Source organism: Lonchura striata, chromosome 5, assembly GCF_046129695.1.
Source record: "Lonchura striata isolate bLonStr1 chromosome 5, bLonStr1.mat, whole genome shotgun sequence".
Taxonomy (NCBI): Eukaryota; Metazoa; Chordata; class Aves; order Passeriformes; family Estrildidae; genus Lonchura; species Lonchura striata.
Window position 1 is genome coordinate 8,325,783 of NC_134607.1, and position 25,248 is coordinate 8,351,030.

Sequence of the window (25,248 nt, forward strand, 5' to 3'; positions counted from 1 at the left end):
GCCCATGAGAACCCAGGTTTCCAGTGCTATTAGATAACTTATTCCTGATCTTGCTCCCCTCATCCCAAATGAGAAATCATTAAAAGCACATGAATCCTACAGCAGGAATCCAGCTGGTGGTATATGAAGCAGCTTTCGCCAGCCAAATTCTCTTTATAGCATTTTCTTCATATTTTAAAGATGTTTCAGTGGCACATCCAGCAAATTTAGGAATTGATTTCCATCCTTTGAGAGAGTTTACAACTCTATCCCCATAAATGCAGTTTAACAGCAAAACCCATCATGTGTGTCAGACCAGTAATGTGTATTTCCACTCTTCCATGCATCTAAAACGGAACAACACCACAGGTTTTCTGTTTTGTTTGAGAATACCGAGCCCAAAACACCAAACCTTTCACAGAAGCTTCTAACAGAGATTTCTTGTCCTCCAAACCCTTTTGGAGTTGTGTGTATACAACCTACAGAGATTTACCCTTAGCAATATTACAGTAAGTATTTGGCTTTCAGATTTTATGAATATGCAACTCTATATTCTGACATGATTGTCTTAGAGAAACAGAAATTCATGGTCAGAGTTGATCAACACTGAGATCCATATGTAACAAAGCTTCTGGATTCATTACTCATATAAATTCATAGTTTCACTAGTTAAAAGGGGGAAAAAAAAACCCAAAACACAAGCCCTTAACTTTATGATTAAACCTATAATACATTTTCCAATGAATTTATTTATTGAAAGAATAACATAGAAAAGGTAGTTATTTCCTAATAATTCAAGTACTGATCTGAAGCACTGAGTTAAAGAAAAATCATTCTTCAAAGCCCGTGTGCTTTGAGAGAACAAATCTTTTGGGAAGAAGGGAAAAAGAAAGAGAAGATTTTCTTTTCAAGTAAGTAAACATTTCATCATTTAGTCTGTTGTAAGCATCTTACTCTACCCTCCCCAAGCTTGTATCATTCTAAATTAATCTCTTACTATCTCTAAAATGATCTCATAGGATTTCTGAAAGCAGGTACAAGTTTAATACTTCAAATCTATTTATAACCTGAAAAACAATTCAGCTTTCAAATCTCTTTGCCAGATTCCAACTCACTTACCCAAACCCCTTTGTGTAAAAAGTCAATTACACCAGTCTGAATCAATACTCAGGCAGCAGACAGTATCCAGTGATTTCATAACTTTTATGTTTCTCTCATTAAGTCTCTGTGCACAGTAAAGCTTCAGTAGGAAGATCAGTAAGATTTTCATGTTTACATAGTTTATTTTCAAAACAAGCTAAAGCCAAAACCTCACTATAAGCCAACTATTAAGTCTTCCCATGCAGCCATGCTTTGTGCACACACAGCACCCATCAAAGCTTTCGTGATAAGATACCAGTCAGAGATACTCTGCAAGAGCTTCTCTAAGTACCTGCAGCACCATAATTAAAACAACATTCCTCTCACTGACTCCTGGCAAATTAATATGTATACCCTGGTGATGAATGCTGCTCTCCAGAGCTGCTGAAGCAGGGCTGGGATCAGCAGCCAACACCTGACATGGGTGGGATGCACAGGGATGCCTTGTTTTGGCCATTACAAAATTCACAAGTGGGCTCCCAAATGAAGGAGTGAGCACAGGATTCCATGACTGCACGTGGAAACACTTCCCACATATTTTCAGCCGCTTTCCTGAACGACAGACATTTCTTTCAGACCTTGGAACATCAGCCACAAGGGCCAGCTCTTCCTGATCTGTGATTCCTCCTGCTAGTTCTCTTCTTGGAATATACAGCAAACCTGTTCTTCACCTGCCTTTCAACCATTTCTAACTCTGAAGACTTACACTCCCCACATCAGCCCTCTGTAAGTATTCCAGGCATTCCCCAAATGAAGCTCTTCCATCTCTGAGCACCCCTGTGTCTCCAGTTCTATTGTATCATTTTCCTGTTAAACCAGCACTACTTTACAGTAGAACTATGCTCCTATTTCTAGACATGCTGAACTGGAACAGCATTATTTCAGATGTCAGGCCTTTAAAAATTCCACTTTTCCATCTGTAATTTGATTTTAGGAAGTCTGTTTTCTCTGGACTGTGGATGAAGGCCACAGTTTCCGCTTCTTCTCCTAAATGGAAGTGATAAAATATAATCCAAATATCAATAGATGGCATTTTTTCCCTATCCTGAGGGCATGCAATTCTCTCAATTCATAAGCTTAGCATCATGAAGATATCAATCAAATCTGAGCAAGTAGTGTTGCCTTTCAAATGGGAAATCTTGTTAAAAAGAGACAGAAATCCTTGCATGAAAAGGTCAGTGAAAAGCAGTGGCGTTGTGACAAAAAAGAGCACACCTAAAAATCAAAAAGAATTCTCTTCGTTTTACTTTCCAAATTAAATTATTTAAAAAAACCCACTCTCCTAAGCAGCTTAGGACTCTCTAAGCACTAGAAATACCAATAAGGCAACAAATGGATATAGCTACATTAAAGTTTTGTTAAATGCATGCAGAGTTTCTTCACTCAAACCACAAGAACATCCATTCAAGAAGCAACATTTGCTCCAAGTTTATTTTAGTAAAGTGGAAATAAAAGATTCAATTAAGATACTGGCTCAAAAGCAGACATAAAGAGGGAAAAAAGAAAACCAACCAAACAACTTATCCAACTTTGGAAAGTCATCACAAAAATTTAAGACCTGGTGGCTCCATAAGCTGAAGTGATAAAATAGCATCTATTATCTACAGATTGCCTTTGTAGAGGTTCAAATCACATCAGGGAACAAAAAAAAAAAAAAAAAAAAAAAAAGAGGCAAGCTGTTATTTAACTCCAAGTTAAATTTTAATTTTAGTGCCTGCTTCACAAAAATCTGTACCACAACTCACAAGAATTGGGATATATTTGAAAATCTTTGAAAGAACATGGAGCTTGTACTCCTCTGTACTGTGTGTTACTGCTGAATTCAGTATTCACCTTGACATATTTGAAGTGAGAGGGCAGTTTTCTTCCTAGTTACCTTAAAAAATATAATGATCTGTTTCATATTTAATTTATTATTTAAAGAAACCAGTGGTTTCTGCAAAGAAAGGGATTCAATGTTCAGGTCAGTACTGAAAGAATGAACACTACACGTCAGTACAAAGAGAAAAACCTTGAACCAGTATTAACACTACACAAATGTGCTTTTTTTAGTTATTATTTTAATTTTGAAAAAGTCTCTCTCCCCAGGAAAAAAAAAAAAATCAATTAAGCAGTCAAAATGAACAAGTATATAGAGGAAAAATCATTTAGCAAAATAAAGTCTCTGTACAATGCCATTACACATCTCAATTTTTTTTTTAATGCCGACTACCTATACAGGGTAACCAAGAAAATATTTTAATTGGCCTCTAACTTCATAGTCTTCCAGCTATTAATCTTGCACCACAAAGAAAACCTTTAATCTGTTTTTGTGGCAAAATTATCTCCGACAAGCAGATGGTTAATTTTGGTTAGATAAAAAAAAAATTCTTTAAAAGGGAGAGCTGAGCCATGTAAAATATTTAACATGAACCACTTCAGCTGCCTCAAAACAGGTTACAAAAATACATAAACTCTTGATGAATTCATACTATTCAGTTCATCTTCTGCCAAGACAGGTCATATCTTGAAAACATTGCTGTTATCCTCAGCTTAAAGGAAGCAACTCCTGTATGTAAATCCCTGCCCTAATTTCATGTAGGGCATTCATCACTCTCTCCTCAGCTGCAAGGACTGCACATCAATCCTGTTCCTGAGCATTTGGAGCACCAATCCTTCTTGTAAATATTTTCTTTCCTCCATTAAAAGTTTTATTTTGAAGAAATGCATCCATTCAGAGGGATGCTGCCTCTTCCCACAGAGCTCCCTATTTACTGCTGGAACTCACAAAACATTTACATCCTTACAGCTGCTGATGCACATCAGCTCTTCTTCTGTACCATTATCTTCTTTTGGGACTTGCACCTCCTCAGCTTTACATGAGTCAGTTTTCCCCAAATTATTACCCTGGCTATTACAACACCACCAGGTGAATCATAGAGTAGGAACACTGGAAGAGGAGTACAGCAAATTACTGAAAACAAAATCCCAGCTTCAAAGACCATTCCACACACAATATTTATATACTCTTCTTTACTACGCCTCGAGCAAGTAAAAAAAAAAATATATATATATATATATGTATTAAATATCCAAGTATCGCTTACAAACTAGCAATGATCTTATATAATTTTTGGTGGTCAAAAGAATCACCAAAACAACAAATCAGAAACAGCTCAAAGCAATGTCACAGAACTTTAGAACTAACATTTCCATGGTATTTTGTGCAGTACAAAACACGGTATAAAGAGCATGAAAACCTGAGATGCCTTGGAAAGTGAACAAACACAAGCAGTGGTTTTGTACACAAATTAAAAAAAAAAATCACATATTTAAAAACATAGTAAACCCAAGTTGCTAAATTGTGGAAATGTATTAAGAAATTACATTCTTCTCCATTCCCACCTCTTTTATTTGAGTGCTGAGTGCTAAGAATGTATCATTATGTGGAATTGAGTCAAGCAATTTTTTTTTTGTTTTACCATTTCAATACATAACTTGGAAAGCAACCAGTGAAATAGCACAATTTAGCTCTAAAAATAAGACCAGAGATTTTAGTGGCTCTTGATTATGTTTTCCTTACAAGGATCCTTTGCAGAAAAGTACAAGTTTCAGTCTAGAGCCCTGATAATTGGTGCCTGTGGGAATAAAGCAAATTATTTTTTCCACAGCAACATAATTTCCTGTAACTTTAATTTTTACATTATTATATTCCAGTGGTTGCTCAGACATAAGATTTTACTGTCTATGGTGTGATCGGGATTTTAAACAATTAACTGTGTTCAGTTTCATCTCCTCCCTTCTAAAAAAAAAGTTAGGTTTATAGTTATTAAAAAACTGTGTATGAAGAAAGAGGATTTGCCAATAAGCTCCACATAATTTTAGAGATGCTAACGAATTCCTCTACTTTTGGATTCAATTATTGAGGATGACAAAATCTAACAAATGCAAATTTGTAAGTGCCCCTGGAGTAGAGGTGTTGCAGCCGCCTTCTCATGGGTGAGAACTTACTCCCAAAACCCAAAATCCATCTTCACTGACTGGGAAAAGCTTCATCCACAGACAAGGGGTGCAGAGAAATTGCTGAAATTCAGATGTCAGAGCTGCCAGGGGTTTGCAGAGAGGGAGCACCACAAACGCTCCAAAGCCATCCCCAGGTGGGCTCAGGGGTACGGTGAGGGAACCACTGCTGTTCTCAGAGTGGTTTATTTTTCACTCAGCAATGGGAAGAATCCGTGTCTTACAGGGCACAGAGTTGTGCAAGAGACAGCAGATGCAACCACTCTTTCCTACTGAAATGAAAACCAAATATCACTTTTTCTCCAGTTCTAACCATGCTTGGGGATGCTACGTTTAATCATCACACCTCATGAGGAGGAATCATTGAACACTTCAAAAAAAGCTTCTAAGAAAGCCCAGTGATCTTTTTGATTGAAAAAAAAGAAATCCAAACAAACCCTACATTCCCTTGTAGACATCTCAGCCAACAATATTGGATCTTTCCCAAAATAAATGCTGAAGCTCCAGAATTGGACCAGGAAAATCGGCGATGCTAGGATGAGCTCAATGGACATTGTGCCCTTCACTCAAGCAGCTCCAGAACCAATCCAGATGGTGAAATGAGGCACTTATTGGTGCTTACAACACCCTCATTCCCTGACTTTAGAAATTCAACAACACTGCTGCAAAGTGTAAAAAAACAAACAAGCTCATCACATGCCAGACCTCTTGCAATCCTGCTGATGAAATTCCCTTCATTTTCAAATGGACTTTGGGAATTACTGTTATATCATTACATAAACAACAACAAAAAAACCCCACACATACATTCTTTTATTAAGTAACAAAATAGCTTTTCATTTCATTAAAAAAAAAAATACAACTGGTAGATGAGCCGTTCCTACTTCTTCACAGCCAACAGCTTGATTTTATACTTGAATATTTTAAGCATAAAGGTGTTCATGCTTTTCATTTTTAGAGAGAAACGTTAATCTCCCAAGTAAATTATTTCTAGTAAAAAATGCTGTCCAATGGCACAAAACTAAGCATTAATAAAGCTGTTCAAGGACTGCATTTTAGTGCTATTCTTGAAAGATAGTTTTACACTCCATAATACATTCATCTTTGCTTCAGAATGAGTATTTCATAATGTATTCATTTGAACTTAATATTACTTTGCTTACATGACAGCTACTAATGTTTTTCATTTTAAAATCTGCTTTATTCTCTGTTCAGCACTATAGTTTTTCATCAATATGTCTAACAGTTATTTTCAATACCCACTTTAATCCACTGAGAAAATCAAAGTGTAGCATTCAATAATCAAATATTCCTTCATCTGAGCATCATGAAGTCTCCCACACAAAACCATGAAACTTTACTAGGAACATAACAGAAACATTGTGAAGCAGCAGGGACTTATCTAACAACCACAACACTATCTCTTCACAAAAATAAAACAGCTTTAATTTTCAAAAAAAGCAAACATTCCCTGACCACAACTCTTATTTTTCTGTTGTCATTTCACAGTGACATTACCACGACATCTTAAGAGACCTGGAGAAAGAATTGGTCTTGCCATGGTGTGGCCAACAGAAAATACCAAAGAACAACTCCACTCCTGGCTTGTCTATGAACATTCAGAGGTTATTTTCTTCTAATTTCATCAATTATATTCCTCCCCAAACTAGCAGCAGCCAGTCTTTCACAGACAACAGTCTGAAAGACAAATAAAGCTAAAGTGTTTTGATCTACTGACAGCAGCCCTACACAGCAAAACCCCCTCGAGTTCAGTTGTTAATCTCTAATTCCCCTCCTTGTAAAACAAGAAGTTCTGGTCCCTAGCAGCACACAGATGCAAGCAATTCAAACTAACACATGGCAAATTAAAGAGCATCACTGACCTGAAGGGATCACAGGGAGCAATTCTCCCTCAGAAGAACAGGTTGGTTGAAGCAGAGGAGAAAGTCATAAACAGCAATTTGGTTTTGCTGTGCCATGTGAGTTTACCCCTACCCATTCTTTTTCAGGGAGAAAGGGAGGAGTGAAAGAGGTGAGGGGAAACTCAGAGGAATGGATGGGCTGAAGATTTTATTTGCTATTTACAGCACATTAGTTGAATGTTTAAATGTCACTGTATTAAATATGTTGCAGGTGAGCATGCACACCCATTCACCTCTTCCTCATTTTTACAAATAAACCAAGTAACCTAATCCATCAGTTTACAGAGAGAGGTTTCTAAACATATCTGTTAATTACCACAGTTCTAGTGAATAGTCCCTAGTGCACACTCTTTCACATTAGGGGAAAAAAAAGAAAGCTTAATTAAAGTAAAAAAAAAAAATTTAGAAAATCTGTAAAGCTTAATACATAATTCAAAGTCTTGACATTTCAACATTTAGCAGTGTATCCTGAGCAGGTTTTAATTTTGACTGAATAGCAGAAAATCCTGCTGGGTTCATTTCAGGCTGCAGGCATTTGATACTGCATTGACCTCACAGTATTTACATTCCCCTTAGGAAAATCTGGCATGCAGTCCAACTGGGGAAGATCAAGTCTAACATTACTTGAGCTACCAGTGCTAGAAGCAAGCAGAGTAACAGTGAAAACAGTAGGGTGAACAATAAGGGCATGTATACAGAAATAAGATAAAAAGGAAGAGAAAGAGAAGGTCAAACAGCAGAAGAAGAGAAGAACTGAAGAGACAAAGAGCTGGAGACAGTTGTTTTTCTGATATAAATAAATTCCTATTCTTTTTTTCCAAACCAGTGATGCAGAGAGGCTTTTAGACTACTAAAAAACCAAATTACTTCAGCTCAAGGAAAATAAACTGATCAGAAGAGTTAAAATATTTGCCTCTAATCAAAACAAATTAACAGCTGTCAACTGTAGCTTTGTCTGCATTGCGTTTGATTTTTTTGTTGTGGTCAACACATCGATGTCAAACTCGGACAGAAAAAACCCAAACCATAAAACCCTCCATAAACTCTGCTTTTGACCATTCCTTCTACACTCCTAATAGATACACTTGGTGAACCCAGCTGTTAAATCCAAAACCTGTTCACCTCCATTCATTACAATTCAGGTCCCCACTGCTGCAAAGAAATTAGGTAGGAATACAAGATCCAAGTTTCCACAAATTCCACTCCCATTTTTCTTAGACCCATCTTCAAACTAGTGAAACATTTCATTTGTTCTTTACAGATCACTCTGCCAACAACATAATCTCCTGTATACCAGGCCTGGTGAAAGTGTGTGAGACAGACATGTTCTGAAACAGCGCCAGATTCATTTCTTCACCTCCTTGAAAAAATTAAATAAAATACTTAAGTTACCAGAACGTCTTTTAAAACCCTGTTTACAATTGCACAAGGTAGTTTTTCAAGGAAAATAATAAAAGCAAGAACTCTTGTCTAAGCTAATGTTTGCAATACTTGACAAAAAATGACAGTACCTTCAATTCTCATTAAAAGTTTGAGAAGTCTGTCTGCACTAATGACTTAAAAACAGCATCACTAAAAGTCAGAAAGAAAAAAAACAACTCCATTACCGAGCAAAAGATGTCCTCCCCCTCTTCTTTAAGACCTGATAATTCCAACTCCTCAGCCTGATGCAATCATTGCTTAAATCATCGAGGGCTATGAAACACAGCAAATCCCACTTAGAGCCGAATAGGACATCACCACTTTAGTCAACAGAATGTTTTCTACTTATGTCTCACTTCTTTTTCAGCAATTCAATAGCAAGATTTTCAAGGAACTTACATATCTGAACTCAAAAGTGTTTTGAGGCAGCAAGCACCCAAACAAAAGATTCTAATGAATAGGATAAAACACTGGCATTTGAATTGGTGAATTTGATAGCACTTTTTTTGTTGTTTTGAACGGTAAAATGAGCAATCAGAGGCACCAGAAATCCCGAATTTCTTGTTAGACAGGTTTGGCACTCTCACCTGGAGCTTGATGAAAACCACAGAGTGAGCTCAACTCTGAAGCACATTGCAGTGTGTAGCTTAGAATGCAAGAATAAGGAGCACTTCAGGAAAAGGTTCAGATTTTTATTGTATTTTGAAAGTGAAGCGAAGTGCAAATATTCCAGGTAAGAATTTTGGGAGTGGGTGGTCTGCAGACAAGGCATAAAGAACAATGTGCTCTGTATAGGTATGTGAGTATATATATATATATATATATACATATATATATATGTAAGAAATAAACACCAGTGGTAACAGGAAGACCAAAAGGATAACCTTTCATTAAATTTACATTTAAGCAGATATCACTTTACCATACCACTAGGCATCACGCATCTAAATAATTCTAAAATGTCACCTTTTATGCTGTTTACTGTGTTCTGTGCAATAACTTCAGCTAGCAGAATAGGCAAATTTAATGGTTTTGTTGTCAGTTTATCTGCTCTTAAGAACAAAAACTTTCCTTAAACCCTTCTCTTTGTGGCAATCACTACAGAGAAAGCTTAAACCTGGGAAACTTTTAAACTCAGTTTACAGGAAAAATCCTTTCATTTACTTCTTGAATTGTCAGACAGACAGGAGTTGCAGATAAAGAAATACAAGGCTCAGTACAGAGGATATAAAACCTTTGGCAGCAGTGTTGGCACAATTCACACCCTGCTTTCTTTCCAGCCTCATCCCCACAGCACTTCAAGGCAAGGTTGATGAAGAGACCTTGCAGATTGCAGGACTTGTCGGCTCATTTTTACCTGGAGCTGAGCAAAAGGACGGGCACAGGCAGGAGCCAAGGCTGCCTGGCAGGGATCAGGACATTCTGCTGCAGTGCCCAGGGGTGGGTGTGGAACCAGGTAAGAAACCCCCGCCCAGTGCTTTTTGCAGAGCACAAACTCCAAACACATAGGCCAAGACCACCATGCTGAGTGTTAAGTATTTAGGTTCCCAAATTCTTCCAATTCACAGAACATACAGAATGACTAGGCTGGAAGACCAGTGCCCACACCTGAACTAAACCATGGCACCAGTGCCACATCCAGTCTTTTTCTGAACACATCCAGGGATGGTGACTTCACCATCTCCCAGGGCAGCCCATTCCAGAACCTTCTCACTCTTTCTGTGAAAACTTTTTCCTAATATCCAACCTGTATTTCCCTTGGTGCAGTTAAAGACGGTGTCCTGTGGTTCGGTCAGTGCTGCCTGGTGAAAGAGACCAACCCCACTTGACTACAACCACCTTTAAGGGAGATTTAAGTCATACAATAAGGTCACCCTGAGTCTCCTTTTCTTCAGGCTGAACATCTGCAGCTCCCTCAGTCATTCCTCACAGGAATTTTGTTCCCAGTCCCTCTCCAGCCTCGTTGCCTCCTCTGGATGTGCTCGAGCATCTCAACATCCTTCCCAAAGTGAGGGGCCAGAACTTTGCTCAGCACTTGAGGTGTGCCCTCACCAGTGCCACAGGGCAGGATGACCTCCCTGCTCCTCTGGCCATTTTCTGTAGGACAATGTTAATAACCACCTCCTGTCTGACCTAGGGTAGTTTTAGCGACCTACTCCTCCAAAATTCACTGTAACAGGGATATCTTTAGGTTTCAATTAAACGAGTTCAAAATTTCTTGATTGAAAAGTCAAATTATTTTAACTCTTCTGACACAACAAAGAAGATGGATCAAACAGCAGAAGCTGATATGTTATTAATTTTAAAAAAAAGGTAACATTTGTGTGCTTTAACAACTGAAAATATTTCGGTGTTTCAGACCAGGTAAGCAACAGATACCCACATCAAGGAGAGAATATCTGAGTTTGTACCACAAGAGAGATTTCAGATGAGAACAGATGATATGAATATCTAATAAGGTTTAACTTGCATCATTCTTCTGATTAAAATTCATCATTAAAATGAACACTTGCTCTTACGACATTGATTGCTCAAACATACATTCTTGTTTGCAACTTTCTTTTTCAACCTTTGCATCAAACCTTACAAAATATTTCAACCACAGAGTTTTATATTCATCTAGAGGATTTTCCTTGCTCACCAAAAAATACAAAAGTAATCCTACAAAATGGTGTGAACAACATCTAAAATCCACAACAAAACTCTCCTCTCCACAATCTCAGTCATGAGGAAACCAAGTTACCCTTTTAGGCATTCAAGTAAATCATATTAAAAGGTTTTTTTCTTCACTGTAAACATTTGAGAGCATCATGTGTTTATGCTTGTTGCTCACAGAACTTTATTTCAAAGAGAGATTTCTGTCCTTTTTATAAGCCAAGCTCATTGAAAAATTTTAAAGATTATACATCACATATTTTTACTCATCTTGAAAACAGATTCTCAAAAATGATAAATGTTATGGACATTGGTCAGCAGCTGCATAATCTGAAGGATTTAATGAAAAAATAGGGAATTAAAAAAAATCCAAAATGACAGAATTTTCCTTGCATTACAGCTCAGAACAAAATCCAAAGCTGTATTTTTACAGGATTTATGCAATTACAGTATGCTGTTTATTCAGAGAGTAGTAAAGATGATAAAAGCTTCCAGGAAATACTGAAATGGAAATATGGCATTTGAAATTGGAACTTTCACCAGGCATTTTGCTTTCAAACACCTTTTCTTACTAGGACCTCTCTTGCTTGGTCTGACACACTGTAACATTTCCAGTTATTAAAGCACAAAATTTGTTTTTAAAGCACTTGTTTCTATTAAACATGATTTATAATAGATTCTGGAAGAAGAAAAAGCAGGGAGCCAATTTTAAAGGTTAGGTTGCTTGGCAATATACCTTTCCTTACAAATAATTGCTCTTTCTAAATCACAGTGGGGAAAGCCATAAAGAACTAAGTTTGTAGAGCCTCCTGAATATGCAAGAGACTTTTTAATTATTTATATAAAGCTTAAAGACAATCATGGGTCACACAGGCATTCAAAATACTGTCTTAGAAGACTTATTTTCCCCCATCCCATAAATTTCAAACAAGTACTCAATTCAAGTTTCATAGGTCTGGAGCAGAAAGATGAAACTTCACAACCATACAACCAGACCTTCCTGTCCTAGCCAGCACTGGGGAGCAGTTTCACTGGAGTGCCTCTGCTGTCAAATTCCCATCCCCAAATTTCTACTTCTGATGGTGACTACTCATGCAGCTTCTTCCCCTCTCAACATCACTGTCAGAGAACACCTTCCCTTCAACCAAATGCAAGAGAACTGGAAGAAATGGTGAGCTCACACATCCCAAAACAAGGAGGCGAGGGAGGAGGGAGAGAGGAGGGGAAAGAGTTTAAATTTAGCTATTTACTTACTGAAACACAGAAAAGAACACACATCCAGGCACCACGCTGGCAGAAATCCCAGCAGTCAGGGCTGTGGAGCTTTGCTTCCAGCAAGGCTTTCTTTGCCTGAAGCTCCACAAGAGCCTTCTCCCCCTCTCACAGGAGCAAACTGAGGAGTGCTCTGCACTGCCAGCCCCAGTGTATCTCAGGTTTAATGCAAGTGTAATTCATTAGAATAAGAGCAGGGGTAACATAAACATGTGCAGGAAAAACAGGCTTGGCGCAACACCACAACAGACACCAGGTTTGATCAGCACAACAAAACTCTGTCAGACCACAGGGATTTAAAAAAAAAAAAAAAAAAAGTGGGTGCAACTGCTTTAAAGCAAAAGCAGAACATAAAAGGCACCAGGTGAAATTTGGACCTGTGAAAGTTCTGACAAATAGAGGTGTATTGTGTAACAATAGAGGTGAGGTGTTTTTGGAAGTGTCCCTCAGTTCCAGGTGCTGCAGGATATGGGTTCCAAGATGGGGAAAAGAAGAAGAACCTGTGCAGCACCCAGACAAAACAGGAAAGTGAAATACTGGTATGTGCCCCAAAATCATTCTTAAGAAGGACCATCAATGCAAAGGGGGGAGGGTTTGGGGGCGGGGAAAAAATGTACCACTATATTTATTAAACATTGCAGCAACCTCCTACATGAAAGTTTTGATTGACGAGCATTTCCTTTGCTTTTTGCCATTCTTCACACATGAATACCAAAAATGAAAAGACCATGTAAGAATTCACTTCACTGTAGTAAATGTAGAGCATATCCACTTTATCTGCTATTAGTACTTAATCACCAAAAGAGACCAAAGCTAGGGAAAAGATCTTTGCACTTCAAAAACCAGGTTCTGAAGCTAGAGATCAATTTACTAATTTGGTCACAAATATCAGAAAAGTGTCTTCAATATCGTTCTTTTGAGTGTCTTCAATATCTTTCTCATGGACTTCAATATTTCATGTAACTACTTATGCATAGATATTTGTGTGGTTTTAAATAATTATTCATTTTCAAGTCTTTCTCAGTGAAACTGAAGCATTTAAGGTATTGCCCAATTTAGAAACACACTTCAGGAAAGAGACAGCTCAAAATACCAACCACAGACGTCACAGGCAAAAAGAGCCTTTAGAAGCACAGCAATTCCTAACATTCACATTTGATATTCCACCTCCCAGACTAACTGTGAAACAGATTCCTAAGCCAGGGATAATGGCCCCTTCCAGACCCGCACACGAGTCAGACAACTTGTTTTTGCAGGGTGAACTTTTGCCACCCTTCCCTCTGGGAGAAATCCCATTAAGTTGGCTCCTAGGAAATCAGCTCCCACTCCTTCTCCTGACTGCTCCTCTCTGCCTGGTTGTCTCTCCACTCCTTCTGCCACTGCTCCCACCCTTTTAGCCTCCTCCTGCAGTCCAGCACTACACCAACAGCCCTGTCCTTCCACATCCAACCCATCAGAAGTTGCTTTTTGGATGCAGTCCCACCTCTCCTCTGACCCACACCCATTTCCTCCTGAGCCTAGAATCCTTCCACCTCCACACCCAGCTTCAGCTCTGCGGTATTTTTGGTTCTTGGAATATTTCAGTGGAAGAAAGAAGCAAATGTTAAAACAGATTATAAATGTGCAGGCATTCCCCAAAAAAAGTTCTCCTTATCTGAGCAGCTTTGCTCACTCCAAAAGGCACAGGGTAGCTTGTAACTAAGTCCCAGTTCACCCATACACTCTTATTTGACCTACAGGTCTTACCATGTGAGAAAAAGAATTAAGTTTATTCTTCATTTTAGTAAAGAAAAGGTCAGAGGTAACAAGAAAACAACTAAATTTCCAGGAGGAACACTGAGATTCTTAGTCTTGGAGAAAAACAGTTTCAACTGTTCCTATTTTTTTCAAATTCCAGTTTTTCCTTTCAAGAAAGGGCTTTTCTGCAAACACCACTGGATGTTCTTTGATTATTCTGGAGAAAGTCTCAGCTGAATGGGAAAGGATCTTTAGAATGCACATAAAAGACAAAGGTTCAAACGAAAGCTGAATTCTCAATGAGCACAGGTTTATTTTAGTAAACAATAGAAACTCAGAGTTGAACGAGATCTTATCCCTTTTAATCACTTAATAAATTTTTCTCGCCTTTCCAATTTTCAAGCTACAAGTCTACAATAAACAAACCTGCACTGACAAAAAGTCTCCACAAAAGCACACAAAACCTCTATTTGATGCAACAGTGCACCTGGCCAGGCTTTGCCAGGGTTTGCCAATCAAGGCTTTGGCCAGGGTTTGCCAATGCCTTGATTCAGTCAACAAGAAGCAAAAACTGTTCTGATGAACACAGAAAAAGGTAAACTTCAAGAGAAAACCCCACAAATGAAACTTCAACCCTCTTAATTCTTTCAGTTTTTAAAAGCTTTTGCAATCAGCTTTTGTACTGCCCAGAAAGTGTCAGTCCTGCAGCAAAGTTACGAAAAACCAAATTCTAACATACATACAGCTTACCTAATAGTACTTCTGTAGAAACCAACCTAGGCAGAGTGATGTGAAATTCCACAAATATCATTTAATAATTGATTTTTAGAACAACTTTATTTGGCAAATTAGTAATTTAAATATTATAACCCTTCTTTGAAAAGAAAAAAGCAATACAAAAAAATTGAACATCTATTCAGAACTACTGCAATGAGAACCAAAAATGCAAGAAAAGTAAGCAAATACCTGAGTTTAGATCATTGGGTCATTTTAACTATTGGTAAGGGTTTCTTAAACACATGCATAAATAGACACACACGCATTTATGTAATTTTATGGTCCTCAAAGCCAGTGCTTTGGTGCCTAAAGATTATGAAGTCATCAAAAAGTCCTAAAAACATCAAGCTGGAAATTTGCAATGATCTTACCAGGGGAGGAGTCTGAGGCCTGTGAACAGGTGTATTTTCTCTACTGACAAGTATCATAATGGGATTTTCCTGTGAGGTCCTTTTCCTTGGCCATTATAAATATCATAAATAACTTAAGATTCCCATTCTGCTGTCCAGCTTAGATGTGTTTTGGGGATAAAGCCCTTAACTTTTCAGAGCTCAGGAGTGCACATTACACTCAATACAAATAACCAGTCAAGTGAAGGACCCCAAGCAGGACAAAAATAAAATAGCAAGTTTGCTGCACGACAGTTTTCAAGCCTCAGGAGTTTAGCTTCATAATACAGAAGATTCAATACTTAACTGAAAATAACAAACATTATAATTGAATGTTACCAGTTCTACAAGTCAAGGGCCCTATATTCTGGGTAAAAGTTTAGTTATTTCAGCAAAGTTTACTGCTAGAGTTCCCACCAAGTGCCAATGAAGGGCTGGCTGGCTGTGCATAGATCTGATATAAAATAAACAAATCCAGACTCCCTCACCCTGAAAGAGACAAAACCCCTAAATAATTTAACCACTCTCCTGAAAGCACACACAAAGCATTGCACATTTTTTAATTCCAAATAGTAAACGACACCTTTTGTCATTCGGGTTTACCAGATGTGAGGAGGATTTGGGGAAATGATTCTGTCATTAGCAAATTTTCTACTGCTCAAAAAAACCCAGAAAAAATAGCATGCCAAAAAAGTCAAAGTCCTAGCTAGCATCAACTTACTAAGACAACCCTACACCAAAAGAAAACCACAGTATGCAATGGGAACAACTCCTTATCTGTCCCTGTTTTAGTGTATCTTTCCACTCTAAAACTAGAACAAATTCAATGCCACAGGAGAGGAAAAAAAAATGTGTAAAATAGTCACCGTTTGGTATTTACTTATTCTGAAACCGAGTGCACACATCCCAAGAAAAATACAGTGTCCTTTAAAAAGAATCACATTTCAGTGCAGTCTGTATCCTGAATCATTTGTTTGAAATGCCAGTGCAAGGAATGTTAAGATTTAGCTGACTATTATCTCCATGACATTATCCCAATTTGATTATACAGTGTTTACTACATCAAAGCCAAAAAAAAGCACAGTAATAGATTCAGCAACACACCCACGTGGAATACTGAAGACCTATTATTAAAGAACCAGAAGAATAATTTTTAAAAGGTTCTTATTTTCAAACACAGTCTAGCATAAGATCTTACCATAAAGAAAGGTTGTTAAACATTTCTATTCAACCCACATATTTGAAGCTGAGCCTCAGAAGTTAGGTCAAATTATTTATGTGATTAGGAAACTTGACTGCCCTTCTTGTCTCACTCTGACTGGACACAGGAATGCAACAGACAGGTTTCACTGGCTGAAGCACCAAAAGCATGACATCAAAATTCATTTCCTTGTAACTTTGTAACTCATATGGAACATAAAACAATATGATTCTTTCAGACCTAACCACAAAGAAGCTTTCAATATTTATTGTTTTGACATGGTCTTATTACGCTGTAATTGACATAACAAATGCTAATATTCAGCAAATCACTACACACGAATGAGCAGGTTATGGTTAAAAATCCACATGTGGGGGTGTGTGCATGGCAGAAGGTCACAACAGCCTATGCTGTTTGCCCCTCATGCAGAAACCCCACAGTAGTTAAAATTCAGACAACTAGAATTATTATAATCAACACATCACCCCGAGTTACACTGCTTAGGATTAGAGGACAGTGATTATAATGTTGTCAACCTGTCTACGTTAGCTCCCACATCCTCTCTAGCACCAGCAAGGCTGAACGCGAGACAGCTCTAAAAGGAGAAGCTATCACTGGGCAGGAATTCAAACACAACAAACCAGTATTTAACTGAGGATGCCAAACTGGTCAGACCATGTGAACCTTTCAGCAGGCCTGACAGCACCTTCCCTGCTACCCTCCTACATCTAGCAAATCCCAGAGAAGCGTCTGTGCAACGTGTTTGCAAAGACAGCACAACTTTCCGACACAAACTGAGCTCTTTGGTGCTGGCTATCAGCAAAACAATCGGCTCCACGTACATCCTCACAGTTATGGCAACACCTGGAACACAAGATCTTGGAAGGACAAGGGTACACAAACAACCTAGCACTCAGTAAGTCTGTCCACAAGAGCTCTACAACAGCTGCTCACACACTTGTTTATTCCAGGAAAACTCAAGTTGCTATTTTTCAGTTACTACAGCTGGCCAACACACTGTTCATAGGCTTATACTACAAGAAAATGTTCCATCTCAAAGTCCAGAAGAATTTTTTTCGTATACACACACAAACACAGCTTTCTTTAATTCTCACTTGTCTTCATTTAACAATCTGCACAGAACTGCAGAGGTAAAATTCTCAGTGGATCCCTGTCCTCAGTCTGGTGTATTTGTTGTCAATTGCTACTCAACACTCCTGCAATGTAGATTGCAAGAAGGCAGAACAGAACAGAAAAACAAACATGTTGCTTATCAATAAACAATCTGCCCTCCTAGACAGCACAGCATGTATTTTGGTCAGATTTTTGGGAGCATTACACTTCAAAGCATGTATTTCGGTCAAATTTTTGAAAGCATTACGCTTCAATATATGTTTTTAATTTTGTTTAGGACCAAATCAAACACACTCATATAAAATAAACCATGAAACACACATAAAACATCCACCTTACACTGCCTACAATGCATCTTACACAGAGCAGCAGCCTTGTGCTCAACACTGCAACACAGAAAAAAACCTACCTGCAGCCTATAAACTCTATCTGTAATCTTCACTCATAAAAGTTATCACACTAATGACATTTTTAGTTTAATGACAGCAAACCAAACACACAGTGCAGTGAGCAAAAACTCCTGAATCAATTGAGAAAAGCCTGTGAATTGTTAAACAGAGGAAAAAGAAGCATATTGACCCAATATACATAGGTGCCACTTAAAAATTTTCCAGGTAAGGATGGTTTAACTATCTGGAGAGGAAAAGCCTGTAAGACGTTTGTACAGATCCAACCAATACATGCTCTGAACTTCTATGCAAGAGCTTGATTTATATGTCTCTCATCCAAAAAGACAATACACACAGCAAGGCTACCACAGTGAACATGCTCCTCAAAACATACTAAAACCAGAACAAAAAAAAAAAAATTGAAATCAATGCTAGAAGCAGAAGCAAAGAAAATGGCCAAATTAAACCTTCAGAGTGGATTTAAACCATGTAATTAGAGAACAGGGTTGAAATCAAGACTCTTCTCCAAGTCATGAAGTAAGATCTTGCCTTTGTGAAAGCATTTATGGCACAAGAGGGTACACACACAAATGTCAAACAGACAAATTCAAGGTTTTCTTGGCTTGCAAGGACATTTGTTGCTAGATGGTTACATTCACAGCAGAAACTACACTTGAATCTGCATCCTCACACAGCTTTAATTAACACAAAAAGGCAAGAAATTGTTTTAGCTGTGCAGAATTCAGTAAACAAAGGACTAGATACCCTATGACAAATTTAAATGCTCCTTTTGGATTTATAGCACAACGTTGAAGTTCCGTATGGAAAGCATTCAGAATTACAGTGACATTTAGACTAACTAATTGAAAATTATAGTATTGTGACAAACATTCAACTTACTTTACATAATATCTTGCACCTTCAAAAGTATAGGCTTCCTCCCAACCTGTAGGTAAGTCTGGAAAACAAGCAGCAAAACATTCCAATTACCTTTTGAAATGAGAAATTATGCTAGCCATACTGGTCTGCTCCCTAACACTAAGGTAGTTAAAATACCGTGTCTGATTCCTTATGTCGAAACCTTTAGTCCCAGAAACAAGAATTTCAGAATTGACTCACAAGACTGCCTAAGTGGGAATTCTGTAAGCCAAGAGAAGCTGCACGCCTGAGAAATCTGACTGGCGTTTCTCATTGTCAAATAATAACAACGATGCTTTGTTTAAGTGTTCCCTCGTTTAACGTCCCACCCTTTGCCCAGCAGATCTCTCTGCCTTGAACTTGAGCAGCATCAGATCACCTGGCAGGCAGAGATGTGAACAGAAATCCATCTGAGTTACATGCAAGTCACAAGCTCCTTAAGAGGCACGGTATCAACTGCACCACAGAGCATTAGCATTGCATTAGCATAATTCCACCACTGTTGTGACTAACAAGTGTTCCTGCAGTGTTTACAACTCTGATGCATTTTACATGAAAATCGTTTTCCATGTAAATCTAGTGAAGGATGTGGGTGCATCACTTCCTTTGTATTACCACTCTTAAGAGTCAGGAGTCCAGATATGAAAAAAAACCCATACCAATAATGGTCAAAATTTCTCAAGTAACAGTTTCCTGGTGTGATGGAAGCTCTGGAGATGTTGGGTACCTCCATGCACCTCTACCCTTAAAAGTCTGCTCCATCAATTAAGAAAATTATTGATATGTAGCGTTCTTCATTGAATTATAAAAGCAAGAATGCATTTCCTAAAGAAAAAAAAATCTGGCTGGGTTATGTGGTGGTTTTTATCCTGCCCATTACTTATTTATTCTGGCTCCTTTTTTTTTTCTTGAGTCCTGTCTTCTGCAGAACAAAAATCAAGGTGTCTTTCGATAACGGCATGGGGCAAAGTACAGCAAACAGGAAGTTTCCCCAGCAGAAGTATTTATGGCTGCTATAAGAACTTTGCAAAAAATACCCTTCAGTTTGAGCTGAATAGCTCAAAGAATAAAAAGCGCTTCAATTCGTAATGGAGGACAAAGCTTTTCTCATCATCTAGAACATGCCTCACAGAATTATTTAACGGAGAGCTTTACAATAACATGCATCTGCAAAAGAAGTGCTATTCACTCAAAAATTGTTTCTTAAGAGAAGATGTATTTTGAACATATTTTGATTAGGTTCCAGAACAATGGCCAGAATAATTCTCTTTGATTATATCTGTGTGTGGAGAGAGTCATTAATATACACATGAATGAGGAAAACTAGAGAAATAGATTTGGTTTTTAGACACTTTGATATCTGATTGATGAATTATGGTCAAAGGTCATGCCTCAGCCTTGTGTTCAGAAACAAGTTTAATTTACCTGATGATGACTCTGCTCTGCTCTGCTACACACAATACTCCAGATACTCAAAAGCAAACTGTATTTCCTTTAGAAGGCACTTAACAGCAGAAACAAATGAGACACTTGGAAAATTACCAGGAAATCATCATCAGTCAACAGGGACAGTGGGAATAGTTTAAAAAAAGAATTAATACTCAGCTAATGCCAGTATTGAACAAGAAAAGCACTTCACACACATCTGCCCCCATGTATACTGCTGCAGATGAAGGCCACTTTCTCAATCTGAGCCCTGAGAGCTGGAGCAAGAGGAGCCTGATAGCAATCAGTAGTTCTATTCCCCAGCATTAAATGACTTCTTACAAACGACAGAACCTTCACTGCGAATCAAGCTGCAGGGTTCTAATAGCCAGAAACCTGTGGTTTTTAAACTATTCCCAACTCAAAAACGAAAAAAAAAAAAATAAAAGAAAGGCTGCCCACAGTTTTCTAAAAGGCTGCTTCTGATTCCTTAATGCATAAGTATTAACCAAACATAAAAAGCAAATAATCTGATACAGACCAATTCGCTTGCAGATTATTTCGCCGTGATTATCCAAGTGCTTATATACATAAAAACAACTGCACGTATTACTACACTCCACCACCTCCCAGTGGCATATGCAGCCTGTGCGCAGCTTCAGCAGTCAAGAGTTTGGCTCCGGCTCTCCGGAGTGTCTGCTCTAAATCCTCCTCCTCCAGCACCTCCTGCTGATACTTCTCCAGAGTGGAACAAACAGCAGAAGCAAAAAGACTTGATTCCAGCCTCCTCCCTCCAAGTTATTTCTAATGTTTCAAGTCCCTTTTCCTCCTACCTATTCCACCTCTCTCAGTTACTTGGAAATCACACAGACTCTCAGCCTAGGATGGAAGCGCGAGGATAAAAAGGGTTTCTAGCGAAATCATCCCCTACATTTCTAATACACCTATCGTGGTTAAATCTAGGCACTGCTGGAAATAGAAATACGACGAGTGGTTTCGTGCTAAACTGGGGAAGGATGCTCTATGCAGGTGGATAACAGGGGTAGCCAGCGAGGAGCAGGGGAGGAACGAGGCGGTCTCTAATGGTAACTACACAGCCTCGCAGGGGTGAGACAAGGCAACGGAGGGAGAGCAGAGGCAGACACATTACACAGGCACAACTCGGGGGCAGGGGCACAAGGCGCCTGAAGGCAGCGGCCAGCAGGCTGGACACGCAGGACTGCGCGGCCACCGCAGCGCTGCTCAGCCCGGGGGGAACAACCGCGCCGAGTGCGGGGAAAGCGCGACCACCGCTTGTCCCGGGGGGCTGCGGCGGCTCCCGGGGCCGAGCCCGCCCGGGGCCGAGCCCGCCCGGGGCAGGGCAGGGCGGGAGCGGCCGAGCCGGGGCTCGGGGCAGGGCTCCGGGCTGGGTCCTACCTGCGCTGCGGCGGTGCCCGGTGATCACGGCCTCGCCGGTGAGCGGGTGCAGCCAGGTCGTGCTCTTCGCCTCCTCGCTGCGGGGACGGACACACGGACCGAGTCAGGCAGGCGCAGCCCCGCCGCCCCCTGCTCCCCCCCTCCCCTCCCCTTCCCTTCCTTCCCTTCCCCGCACGCCCCTCCCGGCCCGGCCCCACTCCCCTCCTGGCCGGCCCCGCGCTCACTTGATGAAGAAGACGCGGCCGCCCTGGCTGATCCCGTAACTCCAGCTGCCGGGCAGCGCCCGCAGCCGCTCCGCGCTCAGCTCCGCCATGGCCGAGCAGCCGCAGCCGGCAGCGCCGGGCAGCGCCGGGCAGCGCCGGGCAGAGCCGAGGGGAGCGCGGCCGGGGGGGCGGCGCGGCCACGAGCGGCGAGCGCGTCCCCGCCGCCGCCGCCAACACCTTGGGGAGGGGAGGGGAGGGGAGGGGAGGGCGCAGCGCCCGCCCCGCCCCGCCGCGGGGGCGCGCGGGCCGCGGGGGCGCGCCCGGCCGGCGGGGGCGGTGCCGGCGGGCGGGGCGGGAGCGGCGGCGATGGAGGGAGGGGATGCGGGGCCGTCCCGTGGGATGGGGGCGGGATCCGGTGTGCAGCGGCCGTGCCGGGGGCGGGGAGGGACGGGCAGAGCGGAGCGGCCCGGAGCGCGGCCCCGGGATCCTCCGACCCGGCCCCGCTCGTTCGCACCGGCGGCGCTACCAACTCCAAAATCCTCGGCTCCGCCGCTGGTGGCGTCCGTAAGGACAAAGGAAATCCAAAGTTTTGTCCTATTTCCTCCCCGCCACAACCCGGCTTCTCACACCCTCCGCTTCGGGTTTTGGAATTTTTTGTGTAAAGGCTTGGTGCTCAAAGTATAAAGAGATGGCGTATTTTCCCCTTCGTGCAAATTTGTGTTTTGTGCCCCTCTTCCAAAGGAGGGGTGGGATGTGGCACGGATGCGTGTTTGCAGTGTTTCAGGGAGGTGGAAATTCCGGTAGAGTCCACAAAAATTACTCTGTGCCGGGGTGTCTAGTTTATTTCACGTGGATAATCCCATCGCATGTGCATTTCTGCACAGCCATCCCCCCCTTCGATTGAAGTGATACGTGACAAATGTGAATTACTAAAACTGTGCCGTGGCCGTGATGTTTCTAAAAGAACCTTGCCTTGCCAAACCACTTTCTGAATGAGCACTGATGCTGGGAAGGCTCGCAGCACTCCCCTGTCCACAAAGCATTTGTAATTCACAGCTGACAGTATTTTGCACGGGCAGCTTTGTCCCCTCTCCCACTCTGAACACCTCAAGAAAAATAAAATTGGACAGACAAGCTGTTTTGTAGTTTGGTCCCGTTGTGCCACGTGGTCAAAACTTTTAAGTCCCTGTTGTCCCACACAAGATATTCCAGACACAAAGAGCAGTGAATATGAGAAGATGTGGAGTTATCTTTAAATAACTGGATGCAAAATAATAATTCCTCCCTGTCCAGCAATACCTTTCATTTCAACTCAGCACTGACAGCACCTGAGATTGATGGGCTACCAGAGGAACAATACTCTGGGGAAAACACGAGTCATTCTGTAAACAGTTCCCTTCTCTCCTAAGAGCAAGAGCCCTTAGATGATGAGTGAAGTGAGTAATGGCTCTTCCTGTGAGGGGCTGGCAACAGCAAGGGGGAAATCGTGTGCATTTTGGGCTCCTGAGGTGGGAGTGGTCATGCCCTAATATTTCCCCAAGCAAGTGCTCTTAAATCCCCAGAACAGTGGATACCTTCCACTATGCAGAACCAATTTCTTTTCCTTAGCAGAGGAGTGCATGCAGCACTGCTAGACTTATATTGGCCCAGATCCATAAATTAGGTGTTCAGGTAGAATTTAGGTGCATAAATCATGCCCAGTCCCAGCATGTGCTTTGCCAAATGGCTTCCGTAGGCAACTAAGTTCTTTGCAGCTTCTTTCTGCTTTGCCTGTGTTTAGAATTGCTGTCATCTTGGTAAAACCAGGATCACGGTACTTAAAATATGCCCAAACCTGGATGAACTCTCAGGCAAAGGCATTATTGCCCCAAATGCCACGGAGGCTGGGTAAATTGGCCGTGTTCGGGCCACACCTAAGAAAGACTTGGAAGTTTTGTTTCTGAATAACTCACAGCAAACTGGCTGGCACAGAGTCATCACCACAAGCACTACGGGGAACATGTTCAGCCTCAAGGATGAAGGGTGTTCAAAACCATGCCACTCTATTCCCAGGAAAATGCTTTTTGCTCCAAGCCATAAGTTGTTCTGAAGCTGAGACTATCCTATGAGGATACTGAAGATGCTCCTCCTCCCCCTCACATGATTTTGCTAATATAATTATTGGTCTGTAGGGTGGTGGCATGACTTGCTGGGCTCATGAATAAGAAGCTCAGCCAGGGAGTGAGGGAAGACCTTGGTTCTACTTCTCAAGGACATTTAGTTCAGGGACTCAGGTGTTTTATGTTAAGCAGCCATCAAATAAAAAGTATTTGCAAATGCTCACACTGCCAGGTGCTATGCACCCTGAACTCCCAGTGATTTCTGGGAGCCTGAAGTTTTACCCTGATTTGGAACAAAGGGTATGAAGGAAACCACATCTGCATCATTTGTGCAGGCTGGTGCTGGCAGTTTTTCTTTCTGAAGGCTGCTGTAAGTTCCACAGTTAAAACTTTTGCTTCAAAAGTTGGTCTAAAAGTTTGAGCAAAACAAATCACACGTGGAGTTTTTTGCAAGGTTCAATAATGGTACATATTTTTACAGTCAGATAAGTGCATGAATGCTCTTAAAAGAGGGACTCAGGAACAACATTTAGAAAAAAAGAAAAGGTTTATCACTAAGGGGAGTAAAACTCTTATTTGAAAGGAGTTTATATCACCATAAAAACCGCATGCATAATTCAAGATGCTACATATCTTACCTCTCACATCATTCTTCTTTACTATAAAAATGAACTAATGATTCCAAATGTGAAACTGGTCAGCGTGATTTATAAAGCTCAGGGAAACCCATCACAGTGCTCCCATCTGGCCAATAATTGATTTTTTCCCCAGAAGAGTTGAAGAGAGACTGTTGGAGTGGTGACCACTATTGGCACAGCTGTTCTCTGCTCTGCTCTCTTTATCTGCTGCTCCTGTCACTGATGGGAAGAGGATGTGGGGCAGGATGTTAATCTAAGAGACAGAGCCCTCCCATCAGTACATTGGCCCCCCACCACTGTGAGCTTGGGATGAAGTAAAAACCCAGCTCCACTGAGATTTTTCATGGGAAAAATTCAGTTTCTCCACACTGACCCAAGCTTCTTCCCTTCCTCTTTCACCTCCACATGACAGAACCTTTCCTAGCAACTCCCTCAGGGCCAGGGATTACTAAGGGAGAAGACTATTGATGTTTTAAGAAAAATAATTTTGGCCCAATAATGTATTCATAATCAAAATACTTAAAATTCCTGGG

General features: G+C 40.6%; 1 protein-coding gene across 13 annotated transcripts in view; it reads right to left on the reverse strand.

Moving 5' to 3' along the window:
- The window catches only part of PLEKHA5 (pleckstrin homology domain containing A5), a 165,681-nt gene extending 143,533 nt beyond the window's left edge, over positions 1-22,148 (reverse strand). For 8 of the 13 annotated variants that reach the window (XM_077783260.1, XM_021535136.3, XM_021535139.3 and 5 more), the window contains exons 1-3: positions 22,000-22,144; positions 21,776-21,852; positions 18,917-18,974 (exon numbers count right to left, since the gene is read on the reverse strand). In XM_077783260.1, coding sequence (XP_077639386.1) covers positions 18,917-18,974; positions 21,776-21,852; positions 22,000-22,088 — 224 coding nt within the window. In that variant the 5' untranslated portion in view covers positions 22,089-22,144. Of the gene's footprint in view, positions 1-18,916; positions 18,975-21,775; positions 21,853-21,999 lie in introns of all 13 variants that reach the window. The other 5 variants (XM_021535146.3, XM_021535145.3, XM_021535148.3 and 2 more) reach the window with 2 other exon arrangements.
- Positions 22,149-25,248: the final 3,100 nt, after the last annotated feature.